The sequence below is a fragment of the Protopterus annectens genome, chromosome 12.part0 (assembly GCF_019279795.1).
Source record: "Protopterus annectens isolate FY-2018-M chromosome 12.part0, PAN1.0, whole genome shotgun sequence".
NCBI lineage: Eukaryota > Metazoa > Chordata > Ceratodontiformes > Protopteridae > Protopterus > Protopterus annectens.
The window spans coordinates 593,363,254-593,375,753 of NC_056746.1; the positions used below are offsets into that span (position 1 = coordinate 593,363,254).

Below are 12,500 nucleotides of genomic sequence, written 5' to 3' on the forward strand. Positions count from 1 at the left end.
TTGCAAGGTCAAGGTAGGCTGTATGGACTGCCTTTCCTCATCAATGGCCTTGGTGACTGTTTTGAAGAAGTCGACCAAGTTCAAAAGGCATGATCTTCCCTTGACAAAGCCAAACTGGGTCGGGTCCAATGTCTGCAAGTCCCCTATATCTTTGTTTATGAGCTCCATTATGATCCTCTCCATAGCTTCGCAGACTAGACTTGTTAAGCTTATGGGGCGGTAATTACCAGGGTCCGTAGAGGCCGCCTTTGTGGAGTGGGACCACAGTTGCCGTACGCCACTCCTTGGGCACGTATCCTGTGGTAAGGCTGAGGTTAAACAGCTGCCTTATGTGCGGGTTTAATTCCTCATTTAGCTCGTGTAGCACACAGCCGGGGACACCATCCGGTCCCATTGATGCTGTGTTTTTAGCTTTAGAGAGAGCAGCTTTCACCTGCGCATTTGAGATGTCTGGGAGGCTACACTCAGCTGGGATAGTTATCTCTCCTTTAGGGGGGGAGAGGGGGATGAAGTTTGCACTGAACCTGTCTGCCAGTATGTTGGCAATGTCTGTGGGTTCAGTGATTTTTGTATCATTTTGGACTAATTCTGAGCATATCTGGGAGTTTCCACCCAGGTTCCTAACATAGCTGAAAAAGGCCTTATGATTGTCCTTTGAATCCATGGCAATTTTTCATGATGTACATCATGCTGACTTGGTATATTTAAAATTAATTTCCGTAGCATACATATTTTTTTTTATGAATTCACTAGTTCTCACGTGTAATAAATGTATCTATTTTTTAAAAATCTCTTCTGAAATTATTTAGATGTCAAAGTCAGAGCCCATTTAAAGTAAACTTTATTGCCATTTAGGACTAAACAAGTACACCCTAAATGAAATCCCAAGTATGAACTCACCAGAGAGTACATAGGAAGCAAGGATAACAAGTACAACAGTGTAACATTTCAATTGAAAAAGATTTTCAATACAATACCCACAGAAGGATAAATAAATAACAAGAGCTAAAACACACAAGCCCCCAAACAAGCATAAGAAAATACTATACATAGCAGCATGACAGAGTAGGATTGCACATGTTAAGATCGTCCTCCTTTGTTCATCTGCATCAGGCAAACAGCAGGCAATTGCACGTGAAAATATAATGCTACATCAATAAAATAGATATTGCGCACTTTTCAGCTGAGCTACGTATTCTGAATGATTACTGACTAACTAATCTATGGCTGGTATCAGAGTCTATAAGTCTCATCACTGTTGGGTAGAAGTTGTTTAAGTATCTGGTGGTCTGCCACGGATACTACAATATCTCTTGTCTGAAGACAATTGTGTTACCCAGCTGTGTGCAGGGTGAGAGGCATCACAAATGATTTTGGATGCATATTTAATGCTTCTTGCTGTGAAGAGATCCTGGGTTGATGGCAAGTGCACATGATTTTTTCAGCAACTCGCACCAGTCTCTGTAGCTTCTTTCTTTCTGCTATTGTACTCTTCCCAAACCAAATTGTGAAGCTACAAGTGAGAATGCTATGAACTGCTCCTCTGTAGAATGTGATGAGAACAGTAGGTGGGAGCTTTGCTTTTTTGAGACTTTTGAGAAAGTGCAGACATTGGTGTGCTTTTTTGTCCGACTGTTCAGTGTTCACAGTCCAAGAGAGATGCTCCGAAATGTGCACCCCCAAAAACTTTATAGATTTGACCCTTTCCTCATCTTCACCATTTATCATGAGTGTTGAGTGTGATGTTGACCTCTTCTTGAAGTCTATAATAATTTCTTTTGTTTTATTGACATTCAGGTCAAGGTTGTACTTAGCACACCAGTCAATTTATGAGTAGACCTCATCTCTGTAAGGTCTTTCATCCTCCCCTTTGATGAGGCCCACAACTGTATTATCATCTGCAAACTTAATGATGTCAGTAGTGTTGTATTTTGCAAAACAGTCATGGGTGAGGATGGTGAACAACAGACGGCTTAATCCACAACCCTGAGGAACACTGGTGTTGAGTATTATGCATCCTGAGGTGTTGATGCCTGCACATGTATTTTGTGGTCTGTTAGTCAAGAATTCGAGGATCCAGTTGCACATGAGCTTGCTAATTCCAAGATATAGAAGCTTGTCAATAAGTTGCATTGGAACCACTGTACTGAATGCTGAGCTGAAGTCAATAAACAACAACCTTGTAGTTGTTTCTTCCCTCCAAAAGATCAAGTGAGAGGTGGAGTGCATTGAAATAGCATCCACAGTGGATCTGTTGGCCCGATAAGCAAAGTGTAGAGGGTCAAGAGTGGATGGAAGGTTTGATGACAGATGCCTTTTAACTAGCCTCTCAAATCATTTCATGACATTTGAAGTTAGCACTACCAGTCTATAGTCATTCAGGAAGGATGGATTAGCTTTTTTGGGGAGAGGGGCAATATTCATCACCTTGAAGCAAGAGGGAACTTTGCCAAGAATAAGGGAGGTGTTGAGAATATCAGTTCAAACTGAGCATAGTTGGTCTGCACAACCTTTAAGTACTTTGCTCAGTATTTTCTCAGGACCAGCAGCCTTCCTGGGGTTCACCTTATTAAGTTTAGATCTCACTCCGTTGGAGTTAAAGCTGAGCACCCCCTCCTCCTGGTCAGTAGGTAGCCTTGTAGCAGCCATGTTGTTTTTCTCTTCGAATCTGCCAAAGAAGGAGTTCAACCTGTCCAGGAATTCAGTGCTGTCTTCACACTGAGCTAACCTGGTTTTATAGTCTGTAATCTGTTGGATCCCTTGTCAGAGACTCCTGGTTTCCCTCATGTCTGTTTGTAATTTCTTTCCATATTCCCTCTTGGCCTCTATACTGCCCCTTTTTAGGTTTGGTCTAACTTTGCTGAGACCATTCTTGTCCTTGGCCCTGAATGCTGCATTTCTTGCCTTCAGGAGATCCTAGACTTTGTTGTTGAGCCATGGCTTTTGGTTTGCTCTGATCGTGATGCTTTTTATGTCAGATACATCATCAACACACTTAGTGATGTAAGCTATTACTACTTCTGTCTAATCATCTATGTTCACCTGTTCATCTGACGTAGCTGCCTCTTTAAAAAAGTCCCAGCAGGTACTATCAAAACAGTCTTGGAGACATTTCAAAGCCCTCTCATGCCACACCCTGATCTGCTTAAATGTGGGCTTTTCTCTGATCAGAGTCAGTTTGTAGGCTGGTAGAAGCATGCTAGTAAGATGGTTAGAGCTTCCTAAGTTAGGTTGTTATATTGCCCTGTGCTCACCTTTGATGTTCGCCAATGCCTTATCTATAATGTTTGCACTCCTTGTAGGAAAAGCTACAAATCGATAGTAGTGGGGTAGCATCTCTCTCAGATCTACTTAATTAAAATCGCCAGCAATCACATGTGTAAAGTCTGAGTTTTAGCTCTGCAGCTCACAGATTGAGTTATAAAGATTGCTCAGAGCCTCACTGGTGTTTGCACTGGGTGGAACATATACCACTGTTACATATATTCCATTTAGCTCTCTAGGTACATAAAGGGGTCTACATCAGAGCAATGTGACTAAACAATCTCACAGTTCTTACACCATCTTTCATTCACATAGATGCAGACTCCACCTCCCTAGGCCTTTCCACACAAAGCTTGACATCTGTCTCCATGAAAGAGTGAGAGACCTTCTAAGCTAACAGCACTATCATTGATCTTGTTATGCAGCCATGTCTTAGTAATCATCAATGAACAGGTATTTCTTCCCTCATTTTTGCTGTAGAGTTCCAGCCTCAGGTCATCCATTTTAATGTCCAGAGACTGTGCATTTGCTAGCAGTATTGAAGCTAGAGTTGAAATGAGAGTATTTGTTTTCAGCTTTGCAGAAATTCCAGCCCTGCAGTCCTTTTTCTGGTTCTCTGACATCTTTTCCTCTTCTGTCTTGTCCTGAGTGTACTGTCTCATGTTTAAGACACTTTAAGGCATGCTGGGTTAAAATACACATGCCCAATATTTCTGTGAGTGTAGTAGGCCCTAGGAACTCTGCTGACTGCAGGGAATCTAGCCAGTAACATGAAATTAACTGCTTAATTTCCAGAAGACAGATTAAGCATATCTCTCTGACGATCCAACACAGCCACAGCCACACAGGGTGCCACCATTAATTGTACTTCCGATATCTGTATTTTGATGTTCATTCATGGATAAATTCTGACTATAGCACAACAGTGGAAGTTATCACATAGTGTCCTTTAATTTGCTAATATACATGCATGCCATTAATACTTTGAAGGCACATTGAATCTTCATATAATCTGATTAGTTATGCAGTTTTGAAAAGCATGTTACAGATGCCACAATTTTCTTAAGGAATTCTGAATAGATATCTGTCTGATAAAATTTCTGCAGGTTACTTTGTCTGTGTATTTAGTTTTAAATATTTTGTGCAATTCAATATCCTAGTAATCTATTATTTTTTAACTTTTAACATTTACTTTAGTCTTTAGAATGAATCAGATTGTGTTTCTACCAGAACATGTCTTGTTATTTTCATAGCTTTGAATGATGTGCTTACTAATTATGGAGATCTAAATATTTTTTATAAATATTATTAGCTGAATTACTGATGATGGAAACCTAAATATTTTTTATAAATATTATTTTCAGGCTTCCACAACAAGTCATTCAAGGTTTCAGCTGTGGTATTGAAAATAAGCTTTCTCCTGACAACTATACGTCATTCATAAAATCAGCCAAAGGCAAGGATGGTTCCTTAGTTGAAGGCCAAGTAAGTTGCTTTAAATTAACCCTAGTTGTTCACTTAAAACTTTATGCTGGGTGACATTTGATAACACGACACTTCAGATTTGCTGTTCATTTCATTTTAAGCATAATTTAAATGAAAATCAGGACATACATGTGTTTTAGTGTTGTGATACTTGAATAAATATAATGATGTTATTACATACATACATGCTGGAGTTCGATAAGTCTAGCAACAGATCTACTATTTTGTCTTGTGACATAAGTTATAAGTAGTTAAGAGACTAGAATCTCAGCTCAACATGTACTAATATTTAACTGACATGAAAAACTTCCCCCCATCTCGATACAATAAAAATACCATAACGACTGAATGATGGTTTATTGATAGGTTGCCAGACCATACAATATTTGTTAATCCTGTAACCAATTGTTAAACGTTCAACAGAAAATTAAATACATATCATATATATATTTACAGTTGAATCTATATGATCAGAATATGATGGCCACTTTTCTAGACTGTTCAGCCATACCCAGAATCATGTCAGTAAGTGTTCCTTCCAACATCAACAGCAACACCAACAACATGACCAATATAACCATTGACTCTTAACCAGTTAAAATAACCACAACCAAGGGGAAAGGATGACCATCTAATTACAGATATAGAAAGAAATTATTTTTAAATAATTTAAAAAGAGATTGTGAAAAATACACAAACTTATTACATGTGAGAACCAGTGAAGGCATAAAGAAAAATATGTATGCTATAAAAGTTCATTTTAAATATCTCCCAACATGATGCCTAACCTAAAAATCAAGGATGGACCAGGAGGGTCAGCAAAGCATCTGCATTGAAAAGACTGAAGCCCCTCACTAACAAGCCTTAAATACTCAGCTCTCCCTACAAAACCTAAAATCTACCTCACTTCCTCTGCTGCTGCTGCATCTTGCCCTACTACTCTAACATCCACCCACAGCCCTTTCATTCTACATAATTCTATTTTCCTCTAAGACTTAAGGATTTCAGACAAAAAGGTCTGCTAAAGCAAACCTCCAAATATTTTTTGAATGAAGCATTGTGTTTTCACTTGTGACAAATGGTCTTCAAGATGCTGTGAAGTAAACATGTCTTGAATGCTTGTACACATAAGCCTCACATATTGCTTGAAAAACAGAGCTTTAATGTATTTTACATCATAACAAATTTAATGCTTCACAGTGAGCTCTGGAAAAAATCATGATAGTGCTTTGTAGTTTAAAAATGCCTTCTAATGTGTTTGAGAAAAGATTGCGCTAAGGTTGAGGTCTGGTGCCTGTGGCTTTGTCACCAGACAGCTGTTTGCAGTTATCTATCCTTATGGATGAGTGGCCTATCAAAAATATTATTATGATACATTAGTAAGCAGTTATTTTTAAACAGAAGTAGGCATGAGCACACAGTGCAAAGTCTGGCAGTTGGTTTAAATGATTCACAAGCTGTTAATGAACTGTTGCCTATGATCCAGTGGTGCAAGGTTTGATTTCCTCATCTTACATTGCCTAATTGTGTGACTCTGAGCAAGTCACTTAATCAGAAACTGCTCCCAGGCTGAGTAACAAAAGGTCAATGGAGATCAGTGCTCTACCCTGAAAACAAATACAAATAAATAAATAAAAATAAAGTTTTGAATTCTGTCCAGATGACCTGTTTGGTCTACAACAGAGACAGACTGTATAGAGTTCCTCAGTCTTATTTTTTTTTATTTTCTAACCGCAGTTCAGATTCAGCAGTGATTTCTCTGGTGAACCCAGTTGCTGCTAAATGTCTGGTTAATACCAATGCCTCATCTTCTGATAAAGACGGGAAAGCATTTGAAAGATTTTGGAAAAAATTATATTCCTGTACAACATTTATTTTTCAAATTCTTACTTGTCAAGTTCATATCTTAAACCTTATGCTTTGGTGCTTTGAGAATACAAGAAACATATGGGATATTTTTTTCTTCTGAGGAAAAATCATCTTTGTGTAATTGTATTACTTCTGTGTCTTAAGTGACTACACATTCTTTGAAATGTGCTTATGATTCAGCTGATGTCTCTTGCAGAGCTGCTGCTACTGGAACTGTTATGAGACGTTTGCTTGGATGCATAGTCAGACCATTGCTGAGGATGTTAAAGATGAAATTTTCAATACTCCTGTAGACAGACAGGCTACAGAGAGGTCCTAAAAAGTGTGATGAGAGCGAGAATCTGATACAGGGAGCTTCATATAATTTTCAGCGTTCTTTCTCCAAATTTGTTAAGGGGTTAAATGCTACATCTTCTTGGAAGAGCACTGCTGAATAAAAGAAAAGCAAACTATTTTGAATGACTATCGTCAGTAATCCCACCCCCTGACAAACTTTTAATTATTCCCAAAAATCTGAGTTTCCATTTCTGTCTTTGGACAAGGTTAGTCAGAGACAAATGGCTTCTGGGAGGAATTCATCAGGGACATAGACGGCAGTGGAAATTTCTCGCTCCTTTTCAAGGAATTCCACCTCATCCACCATATCAAGCAGCTCTTTTCCCACCTGTCATTCAGCATCTGGTAACACACATAGAAGCTATCCCTCCTTCCCTGATTAATAAGCTGCATTATGCCAGAAATATATTCAGTGTCAAGAGACCTTTGGAATACAAGTGACGCATCCTGCCTTGATTCAGAATATGCCTTAATGCATTCAAGACACACATTTCTACAAGACAATACTTAACATACTTAGCCAAGCTATTTGGTAATAAACTCTTGGGGAAATTTCTTCTGTCTTTACCATTTGCCTTCCTGACTGATGTAACAAAACTGTCTTCCATATTTTTATTAAATAGAATTTATAGTATGGAAGTGCTAATCTTAATTCCATTAACTGTTCATTATTATTTTCATCACTAACTGGTGCTTTATTGGGTATGCTGTTTTATGACATCTCTACTCCTTTTGTTGTTTTCTTAGCTTTGCATCCAGCAGTAGGCATGCTTCCTTTTCAGAACATTTCATAGTAGTCTTTTGCATGGAGCATGTTCTTTTCCTAATTTAGTGAGTAATATATCAGCATTCTACTGTTAAACCTCACATGGTTCTTGTATTTGCCTCCCTTTTGTGCTTGCAACACATTAATTTGTTGTCTCATACATATCAATGCATACTCTATTTCTTATATTTGTCGGCATAATATTTATAGTCTAATTCGTAATGGAAGCTCCAATTTCTTTCTCATGTGTAATATGTTTCATTATTTTTTATTTAAACTTTTATTGGTTTTACACTGTAGTTGCTTGCCATTAGGCATGTCTTTGAGTCCCTCTTTGAGCTTCCTCTGTAGCATACCCAGCAATGGTCCAGCTTCTCCCCATGCTCAGTGGTCCTGCAAAAGGAGAAATCTGTGCTGAAGTTACCATGGTGTTTGTGGAGAGGATATCAGGGCATCTTGCTATGCCACCATCCTGACAATTGTGGAGGGCTTTTTCCAGTGAAGCCCTTTAGCTTTAAATCTTGTCCCCAGCCCTCAAGGTGGATGAGGTGGCAAAGTTTTTCTCACTGGCTTTTCCTCTCATGGACTTCTCAGAGATTGGTATCACTAGCTGATCTCTAATTACATTAATCTCTCTGCACCACATAGCCAAGTGTATAATTTATTTCTTTATAATAATTTTATTAGTTTCTTTCAGAATGTTTAGATAGTCGTAGCATTACATTTATTGTACAAAGCAAAATATTTTACTACAAGCACACTTTCTGTAAGGGCTAGAAGGGGGTTCAAAGAATGGAAGAAAGCACTGAGAAATGTTGGTTAAATATGAGTGTCTTATAACCCAACCAATGTTCAATGGAATGTTGTTACCTGGTACGTAGGCCTTTGTATGTATGAAGACATAGATGCTGACAACATTGGTTGGGAAAAAGTACCTTACATAACTGCACATTGAAGAATTGTGCTCCAGAATGAAATTTCTTCTTGAATACAATTCAGAATGAGGAATAATGTTGACTTGGGATAAGTCCCAGAGTAGAATCCTTACTGTTAATGTAGTGAGAGATTCAGTAATATGTCCTAACCAATGGTTTTGAATAATGTTTTATCCAATGGCTAAACTCTATAAATTGAATATGTAATAATTATCTCACAGTCAATGGTCTAGTGAATGGTCAGATAATATCAACGCATACCCTTTCACATTTCAGTGGGGTTATCCTCTGTGTATTCCTCTGTGGTGTTCAAATGATGGCCTGAGAAATCAAAAAGATTTAATTGCCATTAATGACTAAAGCAGGTGTTTCCTTGTGCTACTAGGGCTGTCTTAGAGAGTGCCAATAGCTCTGGCTGCTAAGTCTACTCTTCACTTCAGAGAGAGAAGGTGGAGATGCAGAAAGATGGCATCATTGTGTATCTTAGATAACTCCCAGAGACTGATGTTAGACTAAGTTAAAGATGCCCATTTGGCAGTTAGAGTGTCCTTCACTAGAATAACGATCCAGGAAGTGAGGAATAGTGAGATCACCTCCACTCTGAGATCAGTCACTGGCAGGATATCTCAGGGCTCCGTGCTGAGACAGCTCTTATTTGGCATCTACTTTTCAGAGATAAAGGCTAATGTCAAGGGCCTTTGGCTGACCAAGTTTGCAGATGACTGCAAATTAGGAGCTATCATAGATTTGCCCCTGTAACACAAGCTTCTAACAAAAAGCTCTAACAAAGACAGATGACTGGTACCAAAGTTTTAGATTAAAACTCAATGTCAGGAAATGCATTATAGTGCCTTTTAGGAAAACTGTCACGCAAGCTAATTACTCCATTGATAAGACACCTCAAAGAGTTGACACAGTAGTCAGGGATCTGGGAATGTAACAGACAGTAATCTGACCTTTGACCAACATGTGGCCAATGTACTAAGAAAATCATTATATGTTGCCCAACTTATAAGTAAGAGAATGACATCCATCTTCAAGGAAGTCATACTGCCACTTTATTCAGCCCTTATCAGACACACCATTGACTCTAATGCCCCCTTCTGCATGTACCCGACTAGACATATTCAGCAGTTGGAATGTCCACAAAGGTACCTTACCAGGATAATCCAGGGTATAAACACATTGTCCTGTATGGATTGCCTTAAAGCACCATCTAACCACTTGGTTTCCTACAGATTACTGAGAGCTATGCCTGGAATACAAGGCATCCTCTTATCCAGCTCTGATGCATCTTTTGCAGCTCCATGAAACAAACAGCATTAGAACAATAGAGCCAAGGATTTAAATTTTGCTTGTGACATAAATAAGACATGTTGAGGAGACAGTGTTATGCTCTGGAACAGTCTCTGCCTCTATGTGAAACAGATTCCATCCATAATCCTATTTAAGTGTAACCTTGACCAATGGATAGGAAATTGGAAATTTACCTTGGGTCTGGCTCCCATGTCTCTAATAGAGGCAGACAGTAACTAAAATTCCCCTCAACATAACCTTTAGAAACTTCCTAATTAACATACCCTAATAAACACCATGGATACATAGGGACACAGCTTGGTTGCATGGCTAAGTTTATAAAGGCCCAGGTGCTTGTTAGCTTAGCATTTACCTTTGAGTCTCAAAACCTATGGTAATAACTGATTATGGACAAAAATTTCCTGAAGCAAGACTGTTATGAAGAGTTAATGCCAAGTCTACAACTAAAGATCTTGTACTACTTTTTCTAGAGTAGGAGTTCCCAAAGAAACTCTTAGACATCAAGGCATCTTATTTATGTTCAGAGTAATGTATCAACTCTGTTAGTTGTTTAAGGTAAAACAATTAAGGACACCTGCACAGCAGCCATAAACACATTGATTAAATGGATGATTTAGTAAAACCTTCAAGACCTTCTAAGCCCATATGTTCCTTTGTCCCCACTTTACCACGATGGAGGTACCCAGACTAATTTAAGTTTATTAATTTATCTATCTATTTATTTATTTAAATTTGTAAGTAAGCAGGGTAGATCATAGATCAATCTGGACCTTTTTTAGGCTCAGCCTGGGTGTGAAAACATACAGACAAATAAGAAAATTAACATAATATGGTAAAAACAGTTAAACATACAAAATACAAAAACACTGGAGTAAATAACTGTAAAAGGCTTAAATATTTGCATTTGTCTAACTAAGTTGTTTATAAAAGCTTGTTAGTAGACATTGTTAAAATATTAGCTGCCTATGGTAGTTTTGGTCAGCCAAATAGAACATTAATCAATGTAGTCTTGAAAGAAAGAAAGGGAGAGAGAGAGAAAGTGGTAATCCAAGTCTGAAAGGAGGTTAGTATAAGGAAGGGATGAAGTGTGAAGAAAAGGGAGTAATTAATATGATAAAATTAATGGCAGCGAGGGTTATAAGTTCTTAAAGAGAAAGGTTTATGTAACATGGGATTTAGGTTATCTCATTATTTGGTAAGCTGTGACACTTCACCTCCTTTGTTAGGTGATCCTTAAATGTTTTCCCTTGAAATAAAGACAATCTGTTGTGCTGTAGATGGTGAGGGGGTATGGCTTACCATACTTTGGGACCTAAAACTGAGACACTGTGATTGCTGCATTTTTGGTTGATTTGGTTGAGAAAGGTTAGGATGAGATCCGAGATTGTAGGCTTTCTCCCTTATAAAAAGCCTGTCAGTCAGATAGGGCTCGGTACTTTGGCTGAAGCAATTGAACAGGAGGGAAACAAGGAGAAACTGAACTCTCTGTTAGACAGGGAGCCAGATGGCCTTTTTAAAGTAATCAACAGTGCCATTTGGATTTATTTTGTTGGAGATGGTTTGCAGAGCTGTAAGAATTTTTCTTGATGCTGAGGTGATAGCAAGGAGCCCATACTCAAATTAAGCTCTAAGTATACCCTTCCCTATGGTTTTTCATCCAGCAGTAGATAGGAGTTCCATTTCAGCTGCTATATGTCTGTTATACCTGAGGTTTGCTGAATGTGCAAAGGGAATGTGGGAAGAGGAAGACCTTCTTTTTATATATATATTATAGATATGTTACTGTATTTTACTTCAGTCTTGTAATTTGGCTTAATCAGTTGTACTGTACTGTGAAGCTTTCCTCCCCAGGCCTCCACTGAAAAAGGGTGTTTGCTCAGTTGGACTATCCCGGTCAACAAATATAACTAACTAACTAACTAACTAACTAACTAACTAACTAACTAACTAACTAACTAACTAACTAACTAACTAACTAAAATGAGGTTAAGAACAGTATTGCCTATAGTAAAAGAGCAAATGTAGAGGTCATACAGGAAAGAACACAGAGTAGAAATGCACAACCCAGAGGATTACAAGCAGTCAACAAGGTAGTTCCTTTAGTGCCCATGGCCAACAAAAAGCTTCTTGCAAAGCGGCAGCTAAGCATTAGTGATATAAGTTATAAAGTGAAACAACTTGGGAAAAGAAAAACAGATACACGTACCATATCACTATTCTGAAGCCATGGAAAGAAACAAAGATATCTGTAGTATGTTTGTAGATGAAGTTAAGACCTTCCTGCATGTCCAGAAGTAAAGATAGGTTAGACACTGTCAGTATTCGAGCAAAAGAGGTTAAGGAGTTTGTACTGAGGAATAGGGATATATTTTGGTGTTGCCTGATAAGGCAAAATTAAGCCATCATAACACTGAAAATGCATCTGTTAAATCTAAAACTGTACAGAATGCCAGAAACTCACTAACAAACAGTTAAAGGAGAACTGCAGAACATTTTCATACTTGTGGTCATAGGAGATTCCCATGGTG

General features: G+C 38.2%; 1 protein-coding gene across 1 annotated transcript in view; it reads left to right on the forward strand.

Annotated features, from left to right (window-relative positions):
• The window catches only part of LOC122816734 (mesothelin-like), a 464,103-nt gene that overhangs the window by 135,510 nt on the left and 316,093 nt on the right, over positions 1-12,500 (forward strand). Inside the window, exon 7 of the mRNA XM_044089728.1 lies at positions 4,629-4,749. Coding sequence (XP_043945663.1) covers positions 4,629-4,749 — 121 coding nt within the window. The remainder of the gene's footprint in view (positions 1-4,628; positions 4,750-12,500) is intronic.